Source organism: Diabrotica virgifera, chromosome 7 (assembly GCF_917563875.1).
Source record: "Diabrotica virgifera virgifera chromosome 7, PGI_DIABVI_V3a".
In the NCBI taxonomy this organism is placed as follows: Eukaryota; Metazoa; Arthropoda; class Insecta; order Coleoptera; family Chrysomelidae; genus Diabrotica; species Diabrotica virgifera.
The window spans coordinates 228847627-228874358 of NC_065449.1; the positions used below are offsets into that span (position 1 = coordinate 228847627).

Genomic DNA, 26732 nt, shown 5'->3' on the forward strand with positions numbered 1-26732 from the left:
TATCACTTGTAGTTACTCAAAACTTATGTAAAATTGAAGAATATACTATTTTCTATCTTGAAATGGTATTCCCATGCAACTACAATGAGTAGAAATTACGAATTTGAAAGCCTAAATAATTGCTGACAAAGCTATGGCGCGCTATTAATCTGTTCATGCAGCTTTGTATTTTCAAATGCAAATTTGGTGTGGAATTTTCTTACCGAATACCACGCGAAGTCAAATTAATATCCGGAAATTTTTTTTTGATCATGAATATTTTTAGAAAATTTCCCTCGTCTGCGACTCGGGAAATTTTCAAAATATTCATGATCTCAAAAAAATTTCCGGAAATAATTTGACCTCTAGTGGTATTACTAGTGAAAATTGTTTTACGTGTACCATTTTATAGTAAATGCTCATGCACATTTTCAAAACAATAAAACAATTGGTACAGTACTTTTTATTATAGAAATTCCCAAAAAAGTACATGAATTTCGTACTTTTACACTAGGATATCCCCTTAAGGAAATTAATCCTGAAGCACGAAAGAGGGATTAAAATAAACGAATCAAAAACTTGTAGGTTCACCGCTAGAGGGCGTAATTGATTATTTTTACAAAATTTGCCTAGTGAAAGGGCACTGGAAATCTGAACATCGTATTCTTCATACAATTCTGCGCATATTTGATTTCACAAGTTTAAGTCTACCTTCGCAAATAAGAGGTAGGGGTGAGTGGGAACCTTGTTATGAAAAAATGGTTGTAAGTCCGGTTCTGCTAAATCGAATTTTGCAAACTTAGTCTTGTTGAAAACAGCGCTTTCTCGTCAATGTAAGAGTTATAATTTCGAAACAGCCTAATAAGTAATATGCCAGCTAGAAGGCGCTATTTAATTTTTTTCAGAAATCTAGTTTTCTTTGGAAAATGTTAAATATAAGTATGCATTTTTTAATCCTGTATTACAAAATTGGACCAAACTAGCAACAGAATAGCGAAAACCGCATGTCGATACCTTTTTTCTATCTTTGAGATATCTTAAGAAACGTGTAAATTTTAAACATAACTGTTACTGTCACCGGTAAACGAAGTTAAGGAAAAGTAGTGTGCTGTGGAAAAAACAAAAAACATTTTCCAGATGTCAACGTATATAATTAATTAAATCAACAATAAGACAAACAACACTATAAAATATAACAATGAAATAAAAACAACTACTTAATGACGACCTAAATGTTCAAATTGTTGCCTATCATTATTTTCGATGCAAGCATTATTTACTCTTTCAAGAGTATGGTTTGTTTTTTAACCAAGAGAAGTGATTCAAATTTACCGCGCTGTGTTGCTTGTTTGTAATTGGTCCAACCCCAGGCAAGTTTACTCCACTGTTATAAAATTTTGACACTAATGACATTTATCAAATTTTGACACTAGTGACATTTCATAGGTTATATCGGCGATTTTTGTGTTTTCTGTGTTATTCCTTTAATTTTTAGATTGTTAATCTACTTTTATATAAAAAGCAGTTGTTTTTGGAACTCTTTAGCGACGTATTAATGTAATATAACATTTATGGATTACAGTCGAGGGCCGACTAGATCAACCAAAAAAGGAGATGTATTTGGTTATTATTCTAGTGACTTTCTTGGGTGTGAATCTGTTTTTTTAGTTTACTCCTCCTGGTTAAAAAATAAACTATAGATTGAACAGCAGTTTCAATTTCTGCTCTCGAAATGCTTTGAATGACGTTTCGTATTCTCTAGATTTTGTTTTCTGGAGTAGTGGGCTTGGCTGCAAAAACAAAAGGTCTTTAATCCGTCCCCATAAATAAAAGTCTATTCTGACCTTTAGAGATTTTTTTGATACTGCTATTCAATCTACTTTTGAGTAAATGCTTGCATCGAAAAGGATGGGCAACAATTTGAGCATTTAGGTCGTCACTAAGTAGTTGTTTTTATTTCTTTGTTATATTTTATAGTGGTATTTGTCTTATTGTTGTTTTAATTAATTATATACGTTGACATCTGGAAAATGTTTCTTTGTTTTTTCCACAGCGCACTACTTTTCGTTAACTTTAAGGTAAAGTTTTCAATCCTAATAGAAACATTAAAAATACTGAAAAATATTAAAAATATTACTAAAAGATGTTTAAAATGAAAACTTATTGGTCCATTTCCCTGGTAACACCTCCATGGCTTCTAAAATTTGCAAGCCAGATGGATGCTGCAGTGAAGACAAGAGGGAATTCTAAAAAGTTGCAATTCACAACCCCAGTCTGCAGCTTCCAACGGAAAATGGACCTAGTTACTCTATAGGAGTAATGCTAATATAAATAAAATAAAAATGTATACCATTTTTATTCAGTTGCAATGCGAAGGCAAAACAATCTTATTTTTCACTTAGAATAGGGAGCGCAGATCAGCACTCTGAATCGACGATTTTCGACTCTTATTGGAGTCATCATCGGAAAGGCGTAGGCCTGCTGCTCTCTACTCGAAGTGACCCAACCATGAAAGTTTATCCCCGCATTACAACTGTATTACAACAATAATAATATTGAAAAAGTATTACTTAATGTTACTATTAGGATTGAAAACTTTACCTTTCAGTTGCCAGACGACGCTAGTCACCTACTCCATACACGTCAGTTGCCATGCGGGGATAAACTTTCATGGTTGGGTCACTTCGAGCAAAGAATAGCAGGCCTACGCCTCTCCGATGATGACTCCAAGAAGAGTCGAAAATCGTCGATTCAGAGTGCTGATCTGCGCTCCCTGTTCTAAGTGAAAAATAAGATTGTTTTGCCTTCGCATTGCAACTGAATAAAAATGGTATACATTTTTATTTTCGTTCTTTGTTTACCGGTGACAGTAACAGTTATGTTTAAAATTTACACGTTTCTTAAGATATCTCGAGATAGAAAAAAGGTATCGATATGCGGTTTTCTCTATTCTGTTGCTAATTTGGTCTAATTTTGTAATACAGGATTAAAAATACATACTTGTATTTAATATTTTCCAATAAAAACTAGATTCCTAAAAAAATTAAATAACGCCTCGTAGCTGGCATATTACTTATTAGGCTGTTTCGGAATTATAACTCTTACATTGACGAAAAGGAGTTGTTTTCAACAAGACCAAGTTTGCAAAAGTCGATTTAGCAGAACCTCCACCTCTTATTTGCAAAGGAAGACCTAAACTTGTGAAATTAAATATGCGCAGAATTTTATGAAGAATACGATGATTGGATTTCCAGTGCCCTGTCATAAATATGTGTGATGTTAATGCCTTCTGGTCCCAATTAGTTAAAACTCAGTTTATTCGATAACATTATATTTATATCGAACTCTCGGTGATTCAACCATAAGTTATTTACAATAAAGACGCGACCTATCATAACTGTGAATACTTGCTAAAATACAACAATAATCATAATATTTTTCTCACCCGAGTTAATGTTTATATACACCTTTAAATAATAAACATGACAATCCAATGTTACTCGCGGTTACTGAATCCAAGAACAGATACTACATCGAGTAATGACTTTGAATGAGTTTTAAACATATGTTATACAGAATGTCCTATTTTATAATACTTATATACTTCTATAATATTTTTCATTAGAAAAATTTTGTAAAATTTTGATTTTTTAATTTTTGATATTCAATTACGCCTTCTAGCGGTGGACCTACAATTATGAAAATAATTTCCAGGCTTTTCTCAAGGCAACTTTTGTTATCATTTTTTTTCTCAAAGCTGTACTATAAACGGTTCCTGAGATATGGCCGAGAGCCATTCTTATTGGGACACCCGGTACAGTGTGCATTAAGATAATACTTACCTACATCTGAGAAAGAGCTAGTCAAATCCCTAACAAAATTGTCATCTCAAATGTCGTTTTACTGTTAGTACATAATATACTTACTTAACTTATCTCTGATACGCCAATAAAATCAAACATAATTTAGTACTTTCACACAATTTATATTTTTTGTGTAGAAATTATAAAAATTATCTAGGTCATAGTTGATGAACGAATATAAATTGAAAGTAGCTTCTCGCCATTAGAAACAAAATAAAAGATACTTACTATTGAATCTCCAGCACCATTTAAGATGTTCGAGGATTCCTCTCCACAGACTAAAACTGGATCTAAAGGCAACTCAGGACTAATATACCAATAATTGTGTGAGTAAAATAAATGCAAATCATCCTCTATAGTACCGTTATTATTGATATTTACCTTTTGTTCGTTGTCATTTGTGTCTTTATTCGTATTAGTGATTTTATCTTCTGTAGTGACATTCGAATTTAATTGACTAAGTTCATTGTTAACGTTTGTACTATGTTCAATATTTAAATTAGAATTATTTACAATTAATTTAATATTTTGCATTGCATCTGTTAATTGGTTATTTATTTTTTCGCTAATATTATCACACACTATCACATTTGGGGTGCTCTTTGGGTCTTCTATCGAACCTTTATCGATTAGGTTTTCGACATTACCATCATCATTTGCCACTGTATCGGAAGATTCAGAACTGTTTTCTTCGTTTTGTTTGTCTGAAGAACTCCCCGTTATGTCATCTTCATTGATTTTTTCAATCCAACCGGTTTCTTCCAAATCCATTTCTTCTAAATTTAACGGATTCATCATTATGTTATCTTCTTTTGGATTATTAACGCTGAATCTTTCGTGCAATGATAACATTGGTGTTGAAACAGAAATCCTGAAATTTGAAGAATACATTCAAAACTGAAGATAATAAAACACTTTTACTTTATTTAAATCTTATATAATTGGTATTACTTAGTATAAGTCAAGGGAGATCTTAGTAAAGGTTGTCATGTTCCTCTTTTAGCAGAATCTTACGGCTGAAGTATGATATGAAAATGTGCGACAGTATTTCAACTTTCAACTATCATGTCGTCTTTCCCCAAAAGTTGAGCGCTGTCAATAATTTTCACTTGGGATCAGTGGCGGATTTAGACATTTGCCTTGGGAAAGGAAATTTGCCTTAGGGGAAAACTTATCCAATGAAACACCAACCAAAAGACATAAAGAGATAAACCCAAACTAGGTACATAAAAGATATAAATTAATAATAACGTATATGTGTTATAGTCAAAGCCCGAATTTCAGGCACTCCTAGGTTTGACTAGGCAATCCTCAGGTCTGACTGACGGTCTTAGTCAAAGCCCGAAATAAATTACAGTTTCGGCCTTTGACTAGTCAAACCTAGGAGAGACTAAGTTGGTCAGGCAAAGGTCGAAATTTAATTTTATGAAATCGGGGTTTGACTAGTCAAATCCCGATCAGCTATTAAAATGTCGTAATTTGTTAGATAAGGTTTAATAAAACGTAATTTTTTAATTTTAATGTACAGTTACGATCACTGAATAGTTTACACCCTAATTTTTATATTGTAATACTGTAAAATTGCAGTGTCGTACGGATCTGATAAATGTCAAAGTCAAAAAATATCAAAAAATCAATACTTTTCAAAAATTTCGCGTGTTGAAAAATAAAATAAAACTATATCAAACTCCTCCAAGAATCTTCTTTGTATGCTTTCCATTTTGTTAATTTTTTTATTTAGCTTAATGCCTCGACAACTAATGGACCTTGGCATTTTTGTTAAATTTTATAAAATATATTTATATTATTTTGATTTTTTAATTTTAATCAACCTATTCTAGGTACACCACTGCTAACGTCACTTTGACGTAAAAGGTGCGTTTAACCGAGGTAAAATTTAAAAAAATCGGCTCCTAGATACGTAAGCCTGTAAACTATTCAATGATCGTAACTGTACATATATTATTTTTATAATAAACTATTCTAAATGGGAAATAAGCCACAATTTAACTAAAAAAATGATTTTACTAATTTAGTAATACATATTTTGTATTTTGACATCGACATCCGGTTTGGGCGTCGAAACGTTAATAAAATCATTTTTTTAGTTAAATTGTGGCTTATTTTTCCCAATTAGAATAGTTTATTACAAAAATGCCATAAGGAAATAGCTTTAGAACAATATTATTTTTATATTATCGTAATTAAAATAAAAAATTAGTGTTTATTCGCACATGTTGAGGCATTATGGCATTTATGCCTGGTTGCACCAACAAATCTTAAGCTCCAGCTTAGCTCAGCTCAGCTTATAGATAGGACCCCTTTAAGTCTCACTTACGTTGCACCATAATTTTTGATTCTTTAAAATGCAATCCGCGTGGTAATCCATTGTAGCCAGCTGAAAATTGATCTAAGAGTCAATGGTGTAACCCAATGTTTCGTAAGCTGAGTTTAAGGCACGTCTTAGCTTAAGATCTGTTAGTGCAACCAGGCATTAGAGTTGCACAATATGTTAGACCTTATACACTTACATAATTTTGATGAGCTTTTTTTATTGCAGTAGCATTTTATAAAACTTTGTCCTCCAAATTTAGAATCTTTTGTATTAATTTCTCTTAGAGGCAGCTTAACGTCTGGAACATCTTCGAAACTAAGAAAATTCTCTTTGCATTCTCTTATTTGATTTCTTGAAAAAAATGTGTTTATTGTTTCGTATTTCGGACTGTCAATAAACCGTCAATAATTGTTTTTCGTCAGGAAATTTTTTTTCACTTAATTGTTTCATAGCATTAGCCTGGGCATGAAGACCTTCAATCTCCTCTCCTTTATTTATTTTAATTTTTTCTGTCTGTGCACAACGCATGCATGTAACTTTTCTTTCAAAAACTTCATAGTATGCACCAAATGTGCTGTCAGCGCACACAACATGTACCACCTGATTACCAATTATGCACGTATATGCATCAGAGCTCTCTTTTTGGCAAATACAACAAACCACATCTAAAGAAGTAATGTGAACTGTGAAAGAAGATATTGCAATCGGAGGAAAACTAAGGATCACCATAATACTAACGAAGCCCCTGGACCGTCGTCACTAGGAGAGGAAGAAAATTGTCAAACAATTCAGCCGTAACATTCAATGCCATAACGTCTCAACATGTGAGAATAAGCACTCATTTTTTTAATTTTAGTTACAAGATAAAAATGTTAAACATTAAAATTAAAAAATGACGTTTTATTAAACTTAATCTAACGAATTACGACATTTTAATAGCTGATCGGGGTTTGACTAGTCAAACCCCGATTTCATAAAATTAAATTTCGACCTTTGCCTGACCAACTTAGTCTCTCCTAGGTTTGACTAGTCAAAGGCCGAAACTGTAACTTTATTTCGGGCTTTGACTAAGACCGTCAGTCAGACCTGAGGATTGCCTAGTCAAACCTAGGAGTGCCTGAAATTCGGGCTTTGACTATAACATATGCACTAAGTTCCCTTCATTTTACTAACTAGCGTGTTTATTGGGTTGAGTCTGTCAGTCTGCCTGTGGCTTAAATGTCAGCTAACATATTTTAATGTTTCAACAATTTTTTTCTGTAATTTTGGACTTTGTTAGGGGGGGGGGGATTTCTCCTTTCGCCACTGCTGGTGACTAAACTATATGAATCGGAACAAGTTGTTATGATGACCTCAGATGGGCTTTCGCCTCTTCAAGGTAGGACTGCTCCTCTTTGGGGGGGGGGGGGGGGGCTTTAGTTACTAGCCATACTTTTTTTTAATCAGTTTTTTGGCATTGTAGCTTATTAATATCTGTGATATCTTAGGGGAGTGGCTTCTAGGATGTAATACTCATCAGTAAGTTCATGTCCAGTCAAGTTGGGAAGCTTGGCTGAAAGCAATGGAACTTTCCTCTTAATGTACTGGTGAGTATATTTTAAATCCCTGTACAATTTTCCCTAACCAACTCGATAGCTAATAAGAATCATAACCACTTACATAAACTCTGCACCCTCTCCATTAACTAAAACTAGATCTCCATTGTTACTATAATCCATTTTGGTTATGGGCGGATTGGCAAACGTTGATATAAAAGGACCTAAAGAGTGGAAAGCCGAAACTCTAACCCATCGACAGTCATCTTTTAGTAGAACGCCAAAACTTGGAGCTAATTTGGTAGTTCTTGTGTTCATACTGCACGCACACGACACGTAAGTTATCGCTTCTGCGCAGGTCTTTCTCACTCCCCATACGTCGTCTTTGCATAGAGTAAGGTATTTTGGCACCTACAACGGTTTAAACATAAAATTTGATTATAGTTATGTTAATTTTATGTTAAACAATACTATGGGTTACGGTAAATAAAATACTGATGGATATTGCTTCAAAAATGTTTACAAAACTTTTTAAAAGTAAAGGTACTAGTACCACACACAGACCGCGAAATAATAAATTTTTAGTAAGTCATAGCGGTTTCAGCATCAAAGCATTTTTCTCTCAAGTGAACTATTACAATAATTCTGATACTACAGTATGTCCCTGTAAGTTGTATCCATATGGAAAACTTTTTTATTATTAATTTTACGAAAAAAAGTTATTCTTTATAAAAATTTCTGCATGGTCCAAAACCCAAGATTCAACCATCAGATATCAAACTTTATGAATGTTATGCGAGGTATGTCAAAAAGTTTGAATTTCACTCAAGAGTAAAGCAGCTTTATTTTTCACAATATTGAAAATTGCTATTATGAAAAGTTGTTTGGAATTAAAAACTATTCTAATATGTAATTACATCCTTCTAATTAAATTTTTTTTTTAAATTATGGATAACTAACATTTTCAGTTATTTCAATTCTGATAACTCTTTTATTATTAATTTTACGAAAAAAGTGTTTCTTAATAAAAAGTTCTGCTTGGGCTAAAACCTAAAATACAACCATCTTATATTAAATTTTATCAATTTTATACGAGGTATGTCAAAAAAGATAAATTTAGATCAAAAGTAAAGTACCTTTATAGTTCAGAATATTTCAATTAGAAGGATGTAATTACATACTTAATCATAGTTTTTAATTCTAAATAACTTTTCACAATAACAATTTTCGATATTGTGAAAAATAAATGTATTTTACTCTTGAGCGAAATTTATATTTTTTGACATACATCGTATAAAATAATTGATAAAATTTGACATAAGATTTTTAGGTTTTAGACCATGCAGAACTTTTTATTAAGAATCACTTTTTTTCGTAAAATTAATAATAAAAGAGTTATCTGAATTAAAATAACTGAAAATAAGGTTAGTTATCTATAATTTTTCAAAAAAAAAATTCAATTAGAAGGATTTAATTGTATACTAGAATATAGTGTTTAATTCCAAACAACTTTTCATAATAGTAATTTTCAATACTGTGAAAAATAAAGCTACTTTACTCTTGAGTGAAATTCAAACTTTTTGACATACCTCGTATATTATTCAAAAAATTTGATATTGATGGTTAATCTTGGGTGTTGGACTATGCAGAGCTTTTTATGAAGAATAACTTTTTTTCGTAAAATTAATCATAAAAAAGTTTTCTATATGGATACAACTTACAGGGACATACTGTATAGAATATTAAGATATTTGGGATGAAAATGATGGTGGGATGCGTTAGAGAAGAATATACGAAGTACGAAGTACATACATAGAAAGATAAATAAAATCTAAATGAAATAGTTTACTTCACGAAGAATAATTTTTGCTGATATAGATGATTTCGTTAACGAATTTTTTTAGTATTTTTAAAATTGCTTAAGTTTTAACTGCTTTATTATACAGGATGATTCATTAAGAATGTCCAATCTCTGAGTTGTAGATTCTAGACCTCCCAATACTAAGATTTAACCCAAATCACTTAATTAAAATGTGGCTCCTTACTGAGTTACAGGGTGTTTTGTTTAAAAATTTAATAACTATGTTTACCCAGTACTTTAAAACTGTTTCGACATATCGATGTCTTACTTTGCAGAAAGTGTAGTTACCGTACACCCTACTACGTTATGATAAAAAACTTTTCTGACTACTACCAGAGGCGTACGACACGGGACAGTGAATGGTTGACCCCAAATTCTACGTCATTGGCGGAATTGCTATTTTAGTGCAATATTTAAATTCTCCAGTACTTTCTATGTAAATAATATACTCTTCATTCGTAACGATACAGTCAACAGTTTTCGAGATTATTCGAAGTTAAATTCATTATTATCTTCAAATATGTATCTCGAAAACTACTTTTATGGTTACGAATGAAGAGCATATTATTTACATAGAAAGTATTGTAGAATCTAAAAATTATGCTAAAATAGCAATTCCGTCAATGGTGAAGAATTTAAGAAGGTCAACCATTCACTTCAGGTAAATTATGTTAAATAAACGCTTGTGGCTACTACCAGAAGCGTAAGACGGGGGAAAGTTAATGGTTGACCCTTCCCAAATTCTACGCCATTGGCGGAATTGCGATTTTAGCACAATATTTAGATTATCTAATACTTTCTACGTAAATAATATAGTCTTCATTCGAACGATAAAATCATTAGTTTTAGATATATTTCAAGTTAAAAACGAAGGGGCATAATAAATTAATTAAAATAGCTGTGCTGTTTCATTTTCAGATATCTCGAAAACTAATGATTTTAACGTTATGAATGAAGAGTGTATTATTTACATAGAAAGTATTAGATAATCTAAATATTGCGCTAAAATCGCAATTCCGCCAGTGGCGTAGAATTTGGAAAGAGTCAACCAGAGTAGCAAAGCTACTCTGCTAGTAGCCAGAAACGTGTATTTATCATAATTTAGTAAAGTGTATAGTACTTACACTTTCTGCAAAGTATGACAAGGATATGTCGAATATTTTTAAAGAAGGAACTGGGTAAAAATAGTTATTACATTTTTAAATAAAACACTCAGTAACGAGCCACGTTTTACTGAAGTGATTTGAGTTAAATCTTAATATGTATTTTGAGGTCTAGAATCCACAACTAGAGATTGGACATTCTTAATGAAACACCTTGTATAATAAAGATAATACCGTTTACAGCAGAACATTTTTAACTAAAATTATAATATAAAAAAATCTAATGTGTTCAAAATTTGGTTTTAAATTTTTTTTAAAATATATATAAAAAAATAAAAACTAACCAATATCTTCTCGACCGAATCGTGGCTGATCACGGCTGAGAAATTTCCAAAATATCCCGCACAAACCGTACGGATGTGAAATATTGGACTGGAGCATAAGTCTATGAACCTGCCGAGGAATACACGTTCCGTTACATCCCGGCCAAGTAATGGAGCTAATTTGCTCATTAACTGCAAAAGAGGATATAACATTCAGAGCAGGAAACAAAAATAAAAAATATAAGTATTCGGATATCAAAAATGGCCCTAGTTTATTTTTGTATTAAGTAAAATTATACAATCGAATAGACATATGCTTTATTGTCGTTGAAAATTGTACAACTTTATAGACAAAGCTTACAAATAATCGAAAAACATAACAATAACAAATACAATTTTCTAAAATTACATAAATCGTCGATATAAATTAAAAAACAATAAGTAAAACAAAAACAATCTATTGCAAAATTTAAATAAATTGCAAACAATCAACCCTAAGAACTAATAAGTTTATTAAGTTAAGCTACTACATAAATGATACTCAAATACAGTGGAACCTCCATTAACCGTCACCTCTGTTAACCGTCAGGGTACATACATACAGACGTTGTATTGACTACATAAGCAAAAATTTTATTGTAAAAAAATAAAAAAAAAGTTAATTTGATTTGTGATGAAGACACAAACGGCTATCCATTGCTGACAGATAAAGAAATCGTTGAAGTGGCAACAAAGGCGGACCAAAAAGATTCAGAAGCTGACACAGACTTGGAATTTGACTGTAGATAACGAGCGATCCACAATTATTGGGATCAAAACTATCTGTGCAAAAAATTACGTAGGTCTTGTTTTAATCTGAAAGACCGCCGGAGTGTGACGTCACGGACAACTGCGGCTATATTCAGTGTTGTTATGATCACTTTTCCAAACAAAGATAAAGATTGAAAACACGTTGAAAAGATACCCAATCTCAAGCTATCTCTGTCGTTCAGAGCCACCTATGGTGACAATAATTTTGGATCGCACTTATGTTGATGATGAACCTATTGTAACTGACAAAGATTTGCGTAAATAATCTAGAGAAGCTGCATCGCACATGGAATAATTCATCGAGTGGTATTCTCAACAAGAAGAAGCCAATAAAGTAGATTGTATGATCTTATGCCGATTAAGAAATTCAGCCGTCGCAAAATGTGAAGCAACAGTAAAACAAACAAAGATTTCAGAATATTTTAAATTGATTCGATTGTACGAACACAAATCCCTCTTATATTGTCAAACAAAACATATAAATGAAATTTGAGAGTTGTACTATGAATTTTTAATTTTTTTTAATGTTCTGTTAACCGTCTTTTTGATTATCCGTCATACGCTTGGTCCGGTGCCCTAACGGATAATCGAGGTTCTACTGTATAGCTAAAAATACTACTTTTACGTAAGGGTACTATAATTTCTTAGTTATTATTGATTAAGGAATTCTTCTAATGTATAATAAATATGGTATTTCGGATAGATAGGCTTTTGTCATTTTAGGGAACTTGGGGAAAGATGTTGAAGATTTAAGTTGCAAAGGGAGATGATTGCATAGTTTTTTTGCAGAATACAATATAGATTTCTTTACTAACTCGATGGACGGGATCGGTAAATAGACGTCAAATGAAGAATTTCTGGTGGAATAGTCATGATTAGGTCTTGCTGGAAAAACATGCAAATATTTATGAATTAAGCAAACAGTTTCTAAAATATATAAGAAGGAAGTGCTAAAATTCCGTGATCTTTGAAGTAGCTTCTGCAATGTGTTGTTCTTCTGAGGCCAAACACATATCTTATTGCTCTTTTGTGTAATTAAAAAATAACATCGGATTGGGCAGTTGTATATACCAGAACCCCAAAAAGGGAGACCATTTCAAAGATGCGACTCGAACAAACAGAAATATGTTATTTTGGAAGAGGCTAAATTGATTTCCTTCGAAACAGATCTTATAGCATAGCAAGCTGAGGATAGTTTCTTACTATCTACAAAAATACCACGAAATTTTACATAATCAACGCTACCGATTTTGATGTTGGTGAGGTGAGGGTTGAAGAGCTCCTTTATAGGATATTGCTAATGTTTTATCTACATTAAAAGAGATAAAGGGGGTAAATTAGAATCGGACCAATCTAAAATAGAAGAATTAATTGTGAGTACAGAAGTTATACACTGGCGGACAAAAAATTTAGGTCACTAGGTGAATTATACACGTTTGATGCCTTGAATTTCCTAACCCTGTTGTCCGACTTGAGTGATTTTTTTAGTGTCTTATAGCTTTATTATTTAAGAATCTCAATGTATTAATATTGTTGCTAGACAGGTAAATGTCATTTTATACCGGGTGTAACAATCATACTGTGTTTTTTCCTTAAAGTTCGGAACACTCTGTGTGGAATATTATAGCATAGATAAAATATTGAAATTAAAACCCAATTGTAGCCTTAGACTTTCTTAACATTTTCTTCTTTGATCCATTTGTTTATGTTGGATAATAAAAAAGTTAGGTACTTTAACAACTAGCCATGTTCTTCATCAATACAGGGTTTTTCTAGATAAGTGCGACAAACATTATGGGGTAATTCTGCATGAAATAATAATGACTGTTTGCTTTATAAAGATATGTCCACAAATGCTTCGTTTCCGAGATACGGGATGTTGAATTTTTTCTTACAAACTGACAGTTTATTTGTAGCTCTAAATACGGTTGAGATATGCAAATGAAATTTGGTAGTTTTTACGAGGTAGTTATTGAGCATTTTTTGACATACAATTAATAATTTTATATTCACCATTGGCGTGCATACGGGATGTATCTAAAATATTTATACCCGTATGCACGCCAATGGTGAATATAAAATTAACTCAAACCCAGATATCTAAAGTGAAAGTTATCCTCCAACACCAAATTGTTCTATATAGTCCACATATTGTTCAGTAAAAAGTTACACCATTTTGAGCGTCCAGTTTGGGGGGAGAAGTCGGTAAATTAGTAGTTTTTTGCGTTTTTCGTAAATATTTCTAAAACTATGCTTTAGCGTAAACAATGTTCTATACAAAAATTTTCTGCATAAAATTTAAGACAAAAAAGGTCCTATACATAATTGTTATAAAATCAACGGTTCCAGAGTTACGGGGGGGTGAAAAGTGGAGGTTTTCGATACTTTTTTTTTATTTTTTGGGCATTTTTTAAGATTATTACTGATGAAAGAAATTTTCTTAACATGATTGTGTTTTGTAAATAAAATTTGCTATTTCAGTAGCCGACGGTATGTTAGTGATAAGCCCTTGTAGTCTGGGCTGATTATCGGAGAATAGGCCATTTTTGGGAAAAGTTATTTACCAGCAATTTTATTGCTGGAATCGAATCTTATTAATGTATGTGTTACAGTTCAAGTTGATTATCCAGTTTGACTCCAACTAGTTGGAGTCAAAAGTTGCACTTAAAATAACAAATTTTGTTATCTTAAGTGCACACTTGGTCGCACGTTTTACAAGTGAGCTAAACCAGTATATTTATAGGTATTCTACAGCGTCAAATCTGGATGAAGTCACAGTACTGACCTATCAATGACCAATTTTTAACCCCAGACATTTCCGTCTGTGCCGTGAAATAGACGTCATTATCACGTTACTACGCCGTCAGAGGATGACGGATTAATAACGTCAGTTGCTGACGTCACTGGGCTGTGACTTTTTCACGTAATAAAGACGTCATAATTACGTCAGTTGCTGACGTCAGTCTAGTCATCAGATGACGTACTTGTGACGTCATCTGGTTAGCTGGGAAGCCGGTCAAACTTCTAGAATCTATTAATAATACATATTATACATATTAGTCAATGACTAATTTTAATTAGGATGGTGATTAGGGGGTTGCTTGCGTTCACTTTTTCGCTGAAAAAAATAGGAACTGACATTCTTTTCATTATAAGTCACATAATTTTTGAGCTAGAGACTTTTCTTTTATTTCTGGAGATAGATATTTTTAAGTACTTTACATTAGTTTAAACAAGTTGTCCTCGAAAAATGCATAGTTTTCCCGTCTTTTGACTTTGAAACTACAATATTTAGCATTTGAAGAAGAAGAGCCAACATATAATAACGTCCCAGGCAACCAACTGACGTCATATAACGTCGAGGAAACGTCAGTTTTGGTTGAATATATACACGTGTTTGAAAATTACGTCATATAGACGTCTTTTATAGGTGATTTTAAATACGTAAGATTAATGACGTTAAAATAACGTTTAAAAAACGTTTTCATTTCAGACAGTTTAAGTCTGACGTCACAAAATTGGGAGGAGCTTGTTTATATTACTCCAAACAATTTCGTTAAATAATTTTCATAAGAAATTTCTCATTTATTGTTTACGTGGTTTGTGGCTCGTGTGATAAAATAAGACTTTTCATTTAGATATTTAGTTGAAGAAACGTGTTAATTAAGAGATTTGTATTCGTTTTTGCTCAGTGAGTTAGTTTAATGCAGTATTCTTCTTGACAACTGTTTGAGGTTATGTTTATTTTCTGTTAATGAACTAATTATGTGTTATCGAGTAATTTGTTAATAAATTATTTATTAGTTTGTATGTTTTTTCAGTTTTGACACAGTAAGTAGGTATACTTATATAAATAGTGAAAATTCTATAATGCGAGGGCTGGTACAATCATGCAGAATCAATGTTAGATTGTTTCTAATGCACAAGCGATCTCAAACTAATGGTAGTATATCTTCATCGACACATGGGACGTAGACCTATAGGTTTCATGTTACCTATTTTTTATGCTACCTATTTTAAAAAATCTGAAAGAGGTCACTTTTTGAAAGTATTAAAGACGTGATTTTACCGACGTATAAAAGTCGTCACCTTTTAGACGTTTTAAAATCGTCACAATTATGACGTCAAATCGATGAGACAAATACACGTGATTTTCAACGTCGGTACTACGTCATAGAAACGCGTCAATTGGTCATTTTTATGACGTGTTATCTACGTTATAAAAACGTCGTTTGGTTGCCTGGGGTATAGCTCGATTAATATTGGTCTTAAAGAAAATTTAAAGAAACGGTTTTGTTTATTTTTTCAAAGGGTACATTTTTGTTAAGTAAAGTTGTTTTGATAAAATGAAAACTTTTGGAGTTATTAGCAGAAAACTTATTAAAAACATTGATTTTATCGATATAAAACTAACACGTTCGACAGCAAATAAATCAAAAACTATCAATTTTATCAAAAAAATGTATAAAACATTTTTTGCTTAGAATGGACGTTTTCACCGACTTTTGTAATTAAAATATAATAAAATCTTTCCACCCACGAGATGGGGTGGCAACCACCCCCATGATAAAAGCGCCTTTCGTCATGATATAGATTTTCATCCTTGGACTATCCACTACTTATTCTTAAATTTTCAAGCAAATCGATCCATTCTGTAAAAATTGCGAGGTTTTGTCCTATTTTAAGCTTCATTACTTGGACTACTTGTATATTCTTATCTTAGCCTCTCTAGATATGTTCGTATTTCTTAATAAGTTGTTTAGAGCAAAGATACAACGATTACCAGCCATAATTCTCGCTTGGATTTCTTCTTTTATATTTGGTCTCCTAGTGAATGTCGCTCCTAGATATTGGAATCTCTCTACTTCTTCGAATGTATGTATATATTTTTGCCTCTGTGTTTATTGTCACATTTCCATTTATTGTCACACACATCCTTGTGTGTATTCTCGTTCTGTCAATTCCATATATTTATCCATAATTCGTTTATGTATACCAATTTCTTTCTTCCTATCGCCTCTTAGTCTTTTTAGTATTTCTTTTAATTCTTGTTTACTTCTGGCTATCAGTACTATGTCATAAGCGAATGTCAAGCATTGGTGTTTTCGTTGGTATACAAGTCATGTCCTGTTAATTTCGGCTTCTCTGATGACCATTTCAAGAAGGATACTGAACAACAATGATGACAGTGGGTCTCCTTGTCGCACCCCTTCACCAACCTTAAACTTATCTGTGTCATTTCCATTTATTTTAACCCTGTTCTCTGTTTCTCTGAGTGCAACTTTTACCATCTTTATTAATTTTTCGCTAATTCCAATTTCACATAGTGCTTTGTAATTTCTTTTCGTTTAACTCTGTCAAAAGCTTGTTTAAAGTCGATGAATAGGGCCATTGTAGATTTCCCGTATTCGTAGCTTTCCGCTTGTATCTCACGCAGCAGGAAAATTTGATCCACCGTGCTGCGTCCTCTTCTGAATCCACATTGATATTATCCTATGGCATTATCTATCTTTTGTGTTATCTTGTCTTTTATATGTACTGCAAGCATTTTATATGCGACGTTTAGTAGGGCTATTCCCCTGTAATTATGGCATAAACTTTTGTCGCCTTTTTTGTGAATTGGACAGTGTGGCTTCAGTCCATTCTTTTGGTATGTGTTCTTGTTCCCAAATTTCTTTTATCAGCTTTTCCAAATGCTCATTTAGTACTGGTCTTCCACATTTAAACATTTCAGCTGTTATTTCATCCTTACCTGGGCTCTTGTTTTTCTTTAGTTTCTTTATTATTTCTTTTTCATTAGGCGGTCTTTCTGTATTTCATCTTGATCAATATTTTCATTCGGTTCTTCTTCTTCTTCTGCATATTCTGTTGTGGGAATTTCATTTAGAAGCTCTTCGAAGTATTCTTAACAAAGTATCTAATAATAGTAATAATTGAAGAAGAAAATTAAGAAGAAAAATCTTCAAAAAGGTTTGAATCTTGAGATACTAAAATATCGAGTAAATAAAATGGTATAGTACCCTCGGAGATCCGTGGAAAAAATTTACACCCAAAATAACAAAATTCAGTTTGGCAACACTGTGCGAATGTTGATAGTAACATATCCTTTTTAAGATAAGCACAACTGTAATTTAGTCCAAACAAATTAATATATTTTTTTGCCAACAAAAATGAGATTTTTCAACCAAATAATGTTTCAAATATGATGTGCAAAATAATTTTTAATTGGGTTCTGCTAATGGGCTTGCTTTTTTTGTCATTAAATTAAAAAAAAACTAAATTTTACTCATTAAATCAATGTTGTCCGGTAATCGTCTTAATTATTTTAACTGTACTAATATCCGTTGAGTATTTATGAATGATTAATAGGTCGTTAAAACATTTTATCTCTAGCGGCTTCTGGAATATCGTAAAAATATCGAATTTCATTGATAAAATGCGCATATTCCACCGATCTTCGCTTCGACAATACACACTTTTGTATTTCCCTGTAAGAAACGAATTTCTAAAATACCTACTTCCAATGGAATGTTTTTTTGAAAGAGTCACTTTATATTCTAATCTCACTTCCTGATATTTATCTAATGAGTCACTTTTAATAGTTATTCTCATCAACTTAAAAAAAGCATTAAAACAAAACAGATGTTACTAAGAAACAATAATACACTTAATAATTTTAGAGGCCTAATTTTCATTTTAAATTGCTATAAAATTAAGTCAGATTAGAAAATAATTTATTTGCAAACAATGTTTTTGAATATTTTAACGTACTTTTATGAAAAATAAAATATTCAAACAAGTCCGGCGAAATAACCATAAAATAATTTTTATCTACTCTGTCATATTATGTATAAGTTTTTAGTTTGTGAAAACTGTCATTATAGATAGCAGTGCGTGAAGGATTTAAAGTGTGCGTGAAGTAACAATGTATTTTAAATGGGATTTACTTTTTCGCACACTTTCATATAATCAAATATCCTTAACTCTCGCGTTGTTATGGTGATGACATTTTCAGCAATAAATTACGACAAAAGTTGACAGTATTGTGGTTTGAAAAAAGTTAGAATTTTTAAATGTCAAAGTTCTAAAAATTGTAGAATAGAAATGAATTCCAGTGACGAAGAGTTAGTTTTTTTATTTGCTTATCGTAGATAAAATATTGTATGAAACTGTGCGTGAAGTACTTTTTGCGAACTTACTCGATGTATAGCACTCGCTCCGCTGTCGCTCGTGCTCTAAACATCGCGTGCGTTCACAAAAAGCATACTTCACGAACTGTTTCATAAATAACTATTTTCAAGTTACTACCAAGTGTTTTTGGTCATTTTTGAAAACATGTCCATGTGAAGACTCTTGTTCTAAGAGGAAGCCTCTTGTTATTATATGTACAATCTTAATGCACGGGTTCCTCTTTGATCCAAGGAGGAACCCCACAGAATTTGTGGTCAAAATAAGATCATTAGGATTAAGATCCTTACATTCAATAATTACATTTACATTTCAAGCCAGTATGGCAAGAGATGAGGGCTTGGTGATATTTCACCACAGATCCCTATTGGATGAGCGGAAGCTCTCATCTTTGGAGTTACTACTTCACCATGGGCGATTTAGACACCAGCGTATTCTAGTTCAAGCAGCATTCATGTAGAAGTACCCTTTTTATTTTTCTGTACCCCGGACCAGGATTCAAGCACACTGCGAGTTTTTTACTTCAGCAAAATGCGAATCACCTACCATATAAGAGAGGGAAAAAGAGAAACGAAAGAAATACACATACGTAAATATCTCTGAAGGACCGCAATGTGAAAATAGGAAAACAACATGATGTGCTATGTGTAACTCAGTCGCAAAGGAACATGAACGTCCGTTGGTAAAACAAGGACCTTGATCAAACAAAAACATCATACAAAAGTCACGAGCATAAGAGGAGGTTTGTTTAGCTGATCACATGAGCAATAAATTGAAGTATTGCAGCTAGTATTGATGTAGGAGGGGAAAATCTGAGCTCACGCATTAAGAAAAAGCATTCAGAGATACGACAATAGCATACTAAAGGCAAGAAGACAAGACAGAAATAGCAACACATACAATGAGAGTTGAACAAAAGACGAATTACAGAACACGAGAAATTGACAATTTTAACGAGTCCGGGAGAAAATGTGTAGAAATGTTCAAAGATGGTGGAGAGCTATTAGCGAAGCAACTAGCTAAATTAATTGGACCTATTTGGAAAGACGAAAGAGACGCCAGTAGAATGGTCCGACATACTAATCTATTCTTAAGGGGCTATCCTAGTGTAAAAGTACTAAATTCATATACTTTTGTTGGGAATTTCTAAAATAAAAAGTACTGTACTAATTGTTTTGAAAATTTGCATGAGCATTCATTATAAAACAATATTCATAAAAAAATATTGATAAACGATTTATGCGCCATCTACTGGCACCGTGAAAATAAAAACATGGCTCCACTGCTGCAGTGATTGGGACTAATATGAGATCTTGAAACATAAAATTTCAAAGTGATTATTGAAATTTAAGTTATTTCCTATACCATCAACTAGGAGTTATGAAATATATTAAAATTTGGAAAAATGAGGAAGTGTTGAAAATTTTTTTAAAATTGACTAAAATATTTTCAGTTTCAAAAACAGCCAAACTGATATTTTTTATCCGATCAAAAAACCCCTAGTTGATGGTATAGAAAATAACTTTGAAATTTTATGTTTCAGGATCTCGTATTAGTTCCAATCACTGTAGCAATGAAGCTGTTTTTATTTTCACGGTGCCAGTAGATGACGCATAAATCGTTTTTCAATATTTTTTATGAAAATTGTTTTACATGTACTTCTTTTTATAATAAATGCTCATGCAAATTTTCAAAACAATTGGTAGAGTACTTTTTATTTTAGAAATTCCCAAAAAAGTATATGAACTTCGTACTTTTAAACTAGGATAGCCCCTTAAAAAAAGAACTTGGAAGATATCATTCTGCTAGCCAATTTTGATGAACCAAGAACATTAGGCAGTGGCGAAGAAAAGTATCAAACAGGACACAATGAAAGACCATTGTTAAGCAGGCGAAGACTCTTACACACAATATTCATGGACATAGGATAAAATTAAGACACTTTTTGAAGCTATTAACCAGCCGAGTATCCAAAGTTGAGGCTAGGCAATGACATCTATTGTAGATAATTCACAATTTTTGTTCTAATTCACTTCTAGAATCGATAATATGAAACGGTTCTTTAGAAAGAAACAGAAAATTTTACAACAAACAGCAGTGATGCCCATACCCATGGGCAGGGGGGGCCGTGGCCCCCCTTGGCTTTTCGGGTGCTTTAAACTATATATTGTTATCCATAGTGTACAAAATGTAATGTGCAAAATCTTCACGTCTGCCCCCCCCTGAATATTTTTATATGGGCGCCCATGCTGATGCCTACCTTTTGCTAATGATTTAAAAAGATATCATAAAATATAAGAGATCAAGTAGTAGTAGATAATAAATACAGAAATTTAACAAATATCCCCGTATAAATACTTGGAAGTATGGACCACAGAACATACTAATCAAAAAGAAGAAATTAAATCCCATAAAACAAAAAGTTGCCAAGTCAAGTTTAAAAGAGAAAACTTATTTATGATCACAGTATCAACACATTAAAGTAATATCAGTTTATAGTTTCCTTATTTGAGTTTTAATTTACAGGAAATGAAGAAGTCTATTAAAACAGTAGTAAGACAAACATACACAAGAGAAGAGACTTAGATTTGCTATAAAGCTGAAGAGAAGCAACTATAAAGATGGGAACATAACATACTGAATCGAATTTTGGAAGAGATAAAGAAGCAAGGATGGAAAAGAACCAAATATAAAGTACCACTTTCCACTTATTAAAATATTCTCTTGGCAGACCCTGGCATCTCCCACCATCCACCTCCAAGTAGCTCTGCCCCTGGCTGCTTCCCTCCAGTTATCCACCCTCAATATCTATTTAGTATCAGTTCTCACTTCACTTCATCTATCCACCTCTTCCTTGGTCCTTCTACTGGCCAACTTCCATAGTCTGTCATTATTCATTCTTAAGGACTCTACATATTATAATGCAAGTTTAGCGTTTAGTTTCCGAAAAATATTGATTTTAATGGTTTTAAATATGAACAATTCATACTGTCCGGAACGTATGGTATTCTTTTTCTCATGATCATCTTTCAGTGCGTCAGTTTTTCGATTTCTTTCTAACGCATTAAATTGTATGTAACAGAAAAAAAGGCACATCCGTGATTACAGACATTTATTCTAGTTGTCGATAGATGGTGCCATAATAAAAAAAATAATTTTTTTTAATTAGATAATAATATTACAAATATAATCTGTATAATTTATAAGACTATACAAATCAAAGAAAATACCATTTTATAAATGCAAGAAACACATTTGATTTGTTTTTATTCCAAATTGAAAATAAAATGTGACAACTGTCAGATTTAACTAAAATGTCATAAATGTGTATTATCACGGACTTACCCTTTTTCCTATCATTTGTTACGCACTGAAAAATGCTCATGAAAAGGACAATATCAGACACCCAGGTTTTTCGGAGACTACGCTACGTGCCGGAAACGATGAGTGCATGATAATAACGCTACCTACATTCTAATACCACATATGAGAATTTTTAGGCGAAAGAGTTTGATTCTGAGTATATTGCACACGCTCTACCGAATGATTCTAATCCCAAGTACGAGAAAACTTTTTCGCCCAAAAATCCTCATATGTGGTATTAGAATGTAGGTAGCGATATGTAGAATCCTTTAACCTTTAACTACCCGTGTGGCGTACTTTATACGCCACAAGAAAATACACTTAAAAACAGCGGATTTTTTTTAGCTCAGACTAATCATTAAAAGTACATAGTCATTTTATAATAATTTAGTATTTTTGTGCCTTAAGTTGCTGAAGGAAATTTGACTTGTTACCTTTTGCACAGAGGCCATCCTTATATCGGTGATGTGACAATACCTCCTATCTGCTGTAATGAATTTTGTAGGAGAGAGGAAAAACCCTTTTTAGGGTTACCTCTTATTTTTATATATTTTTTTGACTTGATTTATAAAATAAAATGTTAATACTTTATATATCAAGTAAAAAATATATGAAAACGTATCCCTAAAAGGTTTTTCGTCTCTCCTACAAAACTCATGTTACAGCGGATAGGAGGTATTGTCACATCACAGATGATATTTGGACTTTGCAAAACTTCTCTGAAAATCCACTTAGACAACAATCATTAGTAGGTTGTAGTTTCCAAATGTTGAGGTTCATCAATTCTTCTTTCTCGCTCAACGAAAGTACAGGGAACATTTTAATTTAATACTTATAAAGAAAGATATCCTGTTTTTCTCAATATAGGAATGTTAATAAAATTATTTGTTTCTTACAAATTTTTAGTCCATTCATTTGAAGTTATAGCATGAATCAGTTGAACTTGCAAACTTTAATTCAGATTAATGAATTTTGAGAAAACTAAATACTAAAACAATGATGTCACTTCATTATCAACTTGTTTACACAAAACATCATAAATATTTGTGGGTTCAAGGAACTCCAATCTCCAAATTAACAGTTTCTAGTTTATTTTGAATGGTATTGGCAAATATGACAATAATAAAACAAGTTTTGGGTAAAAAAGAATGTTTATTCAATTTTAATAAAAAACAATTAATTTACAACAGTATATCCACTTCAGGTTCCTCAATATATAAATCTTCAAAGTTGATTTTAATGCACTCTTACGCTCATCAAAGCTGGCTGTGATATGAAAGTAAAAACATTTCACATCCAGTTGATGAGCGAAAGCCTACATCCATATTATAACTCCCATACCAAAACCAATAGCGACTGCAACTGCACTGATCACAAATGCTACACTGATCACAAATGCTGCATTGATGGTCATAAATGTTGCATCGCTCATCAAAGCTGGCTGTGATACGAGCCAATTATCCGTTTCACAACCACTTGATGAGCGGCACGGCACTTCGAATGTAGATGGTATCCAGAATCCAAACTTGCTACAACATACTGAGAAATATGTTATATGTCAACATAAATTGAAAACTTCATGTTGATTATCCAATTAAACTCATCCATAATATCTAATTCTCATACACTAATAAAGAAATATGTTACGAGAAAAAAATTTCACTATTGTATCCTTGGAAATGCCAAAACAATTTGTTTGATTATACAGTGATGAGTGCACTAATAATGGGCAAAATAACGGAAAACATAATACTACACTAGTAGATGTGGGAAATTATCTATAGAAACCTATAATTTTACAATTATATTGATAGTTTCCCACCTCTAGATGTATCGGAGTCAAACTGTCGCAGTGGCAATTGTCAAACTCCTCCGATATGTCTAAAGGTGGGAAACTATAAATATGTAAATTTATACGTTTCTATTGATAATTTCCAACCTCTACCGCTTTCATCTCTTTTTATTTCACAACATATTATGTTTCCGTCTTTTGAGTTATTTTGCCCATTATTAGCGCACTCATCACTTTATCTTAGATGTAAAGTGCATATTACTATCACAAAAAAAATATAGTACCTATATTGATGCCTTTGGTAACCTAGCTCAATTATAATAAAAAAAAAATGGATAATTTACAGCAATAGATGGTGTAAATTTACTAAAAGATATTATTAATCCTGTTATTACAGAACTCACAGTATATTTATGATATATAGAAAACCCCAGTTGGAATGAATGAAACCACCAAATGCTTATTCTGACTTTAGTGCAAAACATATTTACTCATGGCATAGTTTCTAATAATTAGCACAGGGTAATAATTTTCAAAAGTGTACATTTTTTCATCTGGTTGATGAAATTTACAATTCTTTATACAATGTTTTTGCATGGTGCCTTATACTAACCTGTTCTCATTGCCAGTTTATTGAAAAACAAGTATTTTCTAAAAAAAAATCATAGGAAAACTTTTAATACATTTGAAAATGACTAATCACCATTCATTATTCACACTATTAACATGCAATAAAATCAAATCTCAAGTAATTATAGTTGATGAAAAATATGTTTCTCAGAAACATGCATTTACCAATAAAAAAGTAAGATTTAATGATTTTTTCCAAATGACTAATTGAAATGATATTGGGGTACACACATGTCTTAAAACTGCTGAATCGTTTAATAACTAGAAAAATATTAATAATCTAAATAAGCCTAAACACTTACAACATGTAAACAAGACAATTCTTCATTGTGGAGGATTCTTGTAGAATGTATTAACAACATAACTCGTCAAAATGGCTGTGATACCACTGATAAAAAGGTTTCACAACCAAGTTGACGCGTATGGCATTAATTTTTCTTTCTTCTTTCTTCATGAGATGAACTGATGATGCACTCCCCACATAGCTCATCAAAGTGGCTGTGATATCTTGAAATAAAAGAATTCACAACCAAATTGATGAACATGTAAAGAGCAAATATATAATCGTAGAATTTCCAGGTTGGGTTATGAATCCAACACTGCTCATCAAAGCTGGCTGTGATAGAACGATAATCTAAAACTGCCAACTCTGACGAGAAGTGGCAAACTCAAAAATATGTTCTAATTTGATTAACTCAGTGATTTGGGTTACAATTACATGAAAGACAAGGTAGTGAGACAAAAAATATGAACATCTCACTACCCATGTCTTTCACGCAAGCATTACCACTATTACAATGTTCCTAAAACAGTTACCTTATTTTTTTATTACATGTAGATGAGAAATAAGCCACAATTTTAATAAAAAAAATGATTTTATTTTTTAGTAAAATTGTATTTCCCATTAAAAACAGTTAATTATAAATGGATGTGATGGTACTTCTAACAATAACTCACATTTTTATCCTCTTCAAACAGATAATTTGACGAATCCATGATGATCCAAACAATAATAAGAATAAAATCGAAATAAAACTATCTATATCTTCCTGTTCAATATCCAACAGTAAACATTTGTATCAAATATCAATCCATGGAATAATCTGACATATTACACAAATGTCAAAAAATTTCGGATACGACAATCAAATATAATCGTACGAAAAAATTTCGTATTTCAGGTCTTCGGATATCGGATCTGTGAAAATTAGCCTTAAACGTACTGTTTACATCCTTTACGTAACATACAAGCAAGAAATATAAGAAAATACATTTTCGCCATACTCCCTAAAAAGTGAAATAAATGGACTATACATATAGGTTACATTGATCATCACCTTTCAATTATCATTATAACAATGAAAATGCATTTAATAACATGTATCGATTCTAGAATAATAGAACAGTACACGTTTCACCCATTTTTATTTTGTATTCTTAGGAAAGCCATGTCTGGTGTAAATTACGAAGTTATTACAACAGAATTAAACAAAAAATGTGCACACTTTGAATACGGAACTTGCATAAATTTTTAAATTCGAAGAAAATGTTATAAATCACAACAGAACATAATTTAAAACATGTATCAAAGATAAAAAATTTTTGTAGGTCTTTCGTTTGGCCCCCAAAGGCGATTAAAAATTCAAATTAAAACAGGTGGCCTAAAACGCGTCGTGACATCATTCATTTGTACATTTACATTTTTCCAACAAAGTAAACAGAATTTTAAATTAGACGTTATAAACGTCAGTACAAAATACATTTATTTGACGTTTTGATCGTTTGAACTATTCATAGAAAACTGTACTTTTACAAAATGGTTTTATTTTCCGTAGTAAACCTTCTTTCGTTTCCTTCAATAACTATATCAAACTCCAATGTCAACAAACTGGTATATATTATTACAATATTTTTAATATTTTCGGCCAGAGCTTTTGTATTGTGATTAGT

General features: G+C 32.0%; 1 protein-coding gene across 4 annotated transcripts in view; it reads right to left on the reverse strand.

Moving 5' to 3' along the window:
* LOC114344313 (serine/threonine-protein phosphatase 4 regulatory subunit 1) overlaps window positions 1-26732 on the reverse strand; it is a 669156-nt gene that overhangs the window by 13381 nt on the left and 629043 nt on the right. For 3 of the 4 annotated variants that reach the window (XM_028295161.2, XM_028295154.2, XM_028295175.2), the window contains 3 exons: window positions 11021-11191; window positions 7837-8123; window positions 4071-4713 (listed from right to left, as the gene is read on the reverse strand). In XM_028295161.2, coding sequence (XP_028150962.2) covers window positions 4071-4713; window positions 7837-8123; window positions 11021-11191 — 1101 coding nt within the window. The remainder of the gene's footprint in view (window positions 1-4070; window positions 4714-7836; window positions 8124-11020; window positions 11192-26732) is intronic. The other variant, XM_028295168.2, reaches the window with a different exon arrangement.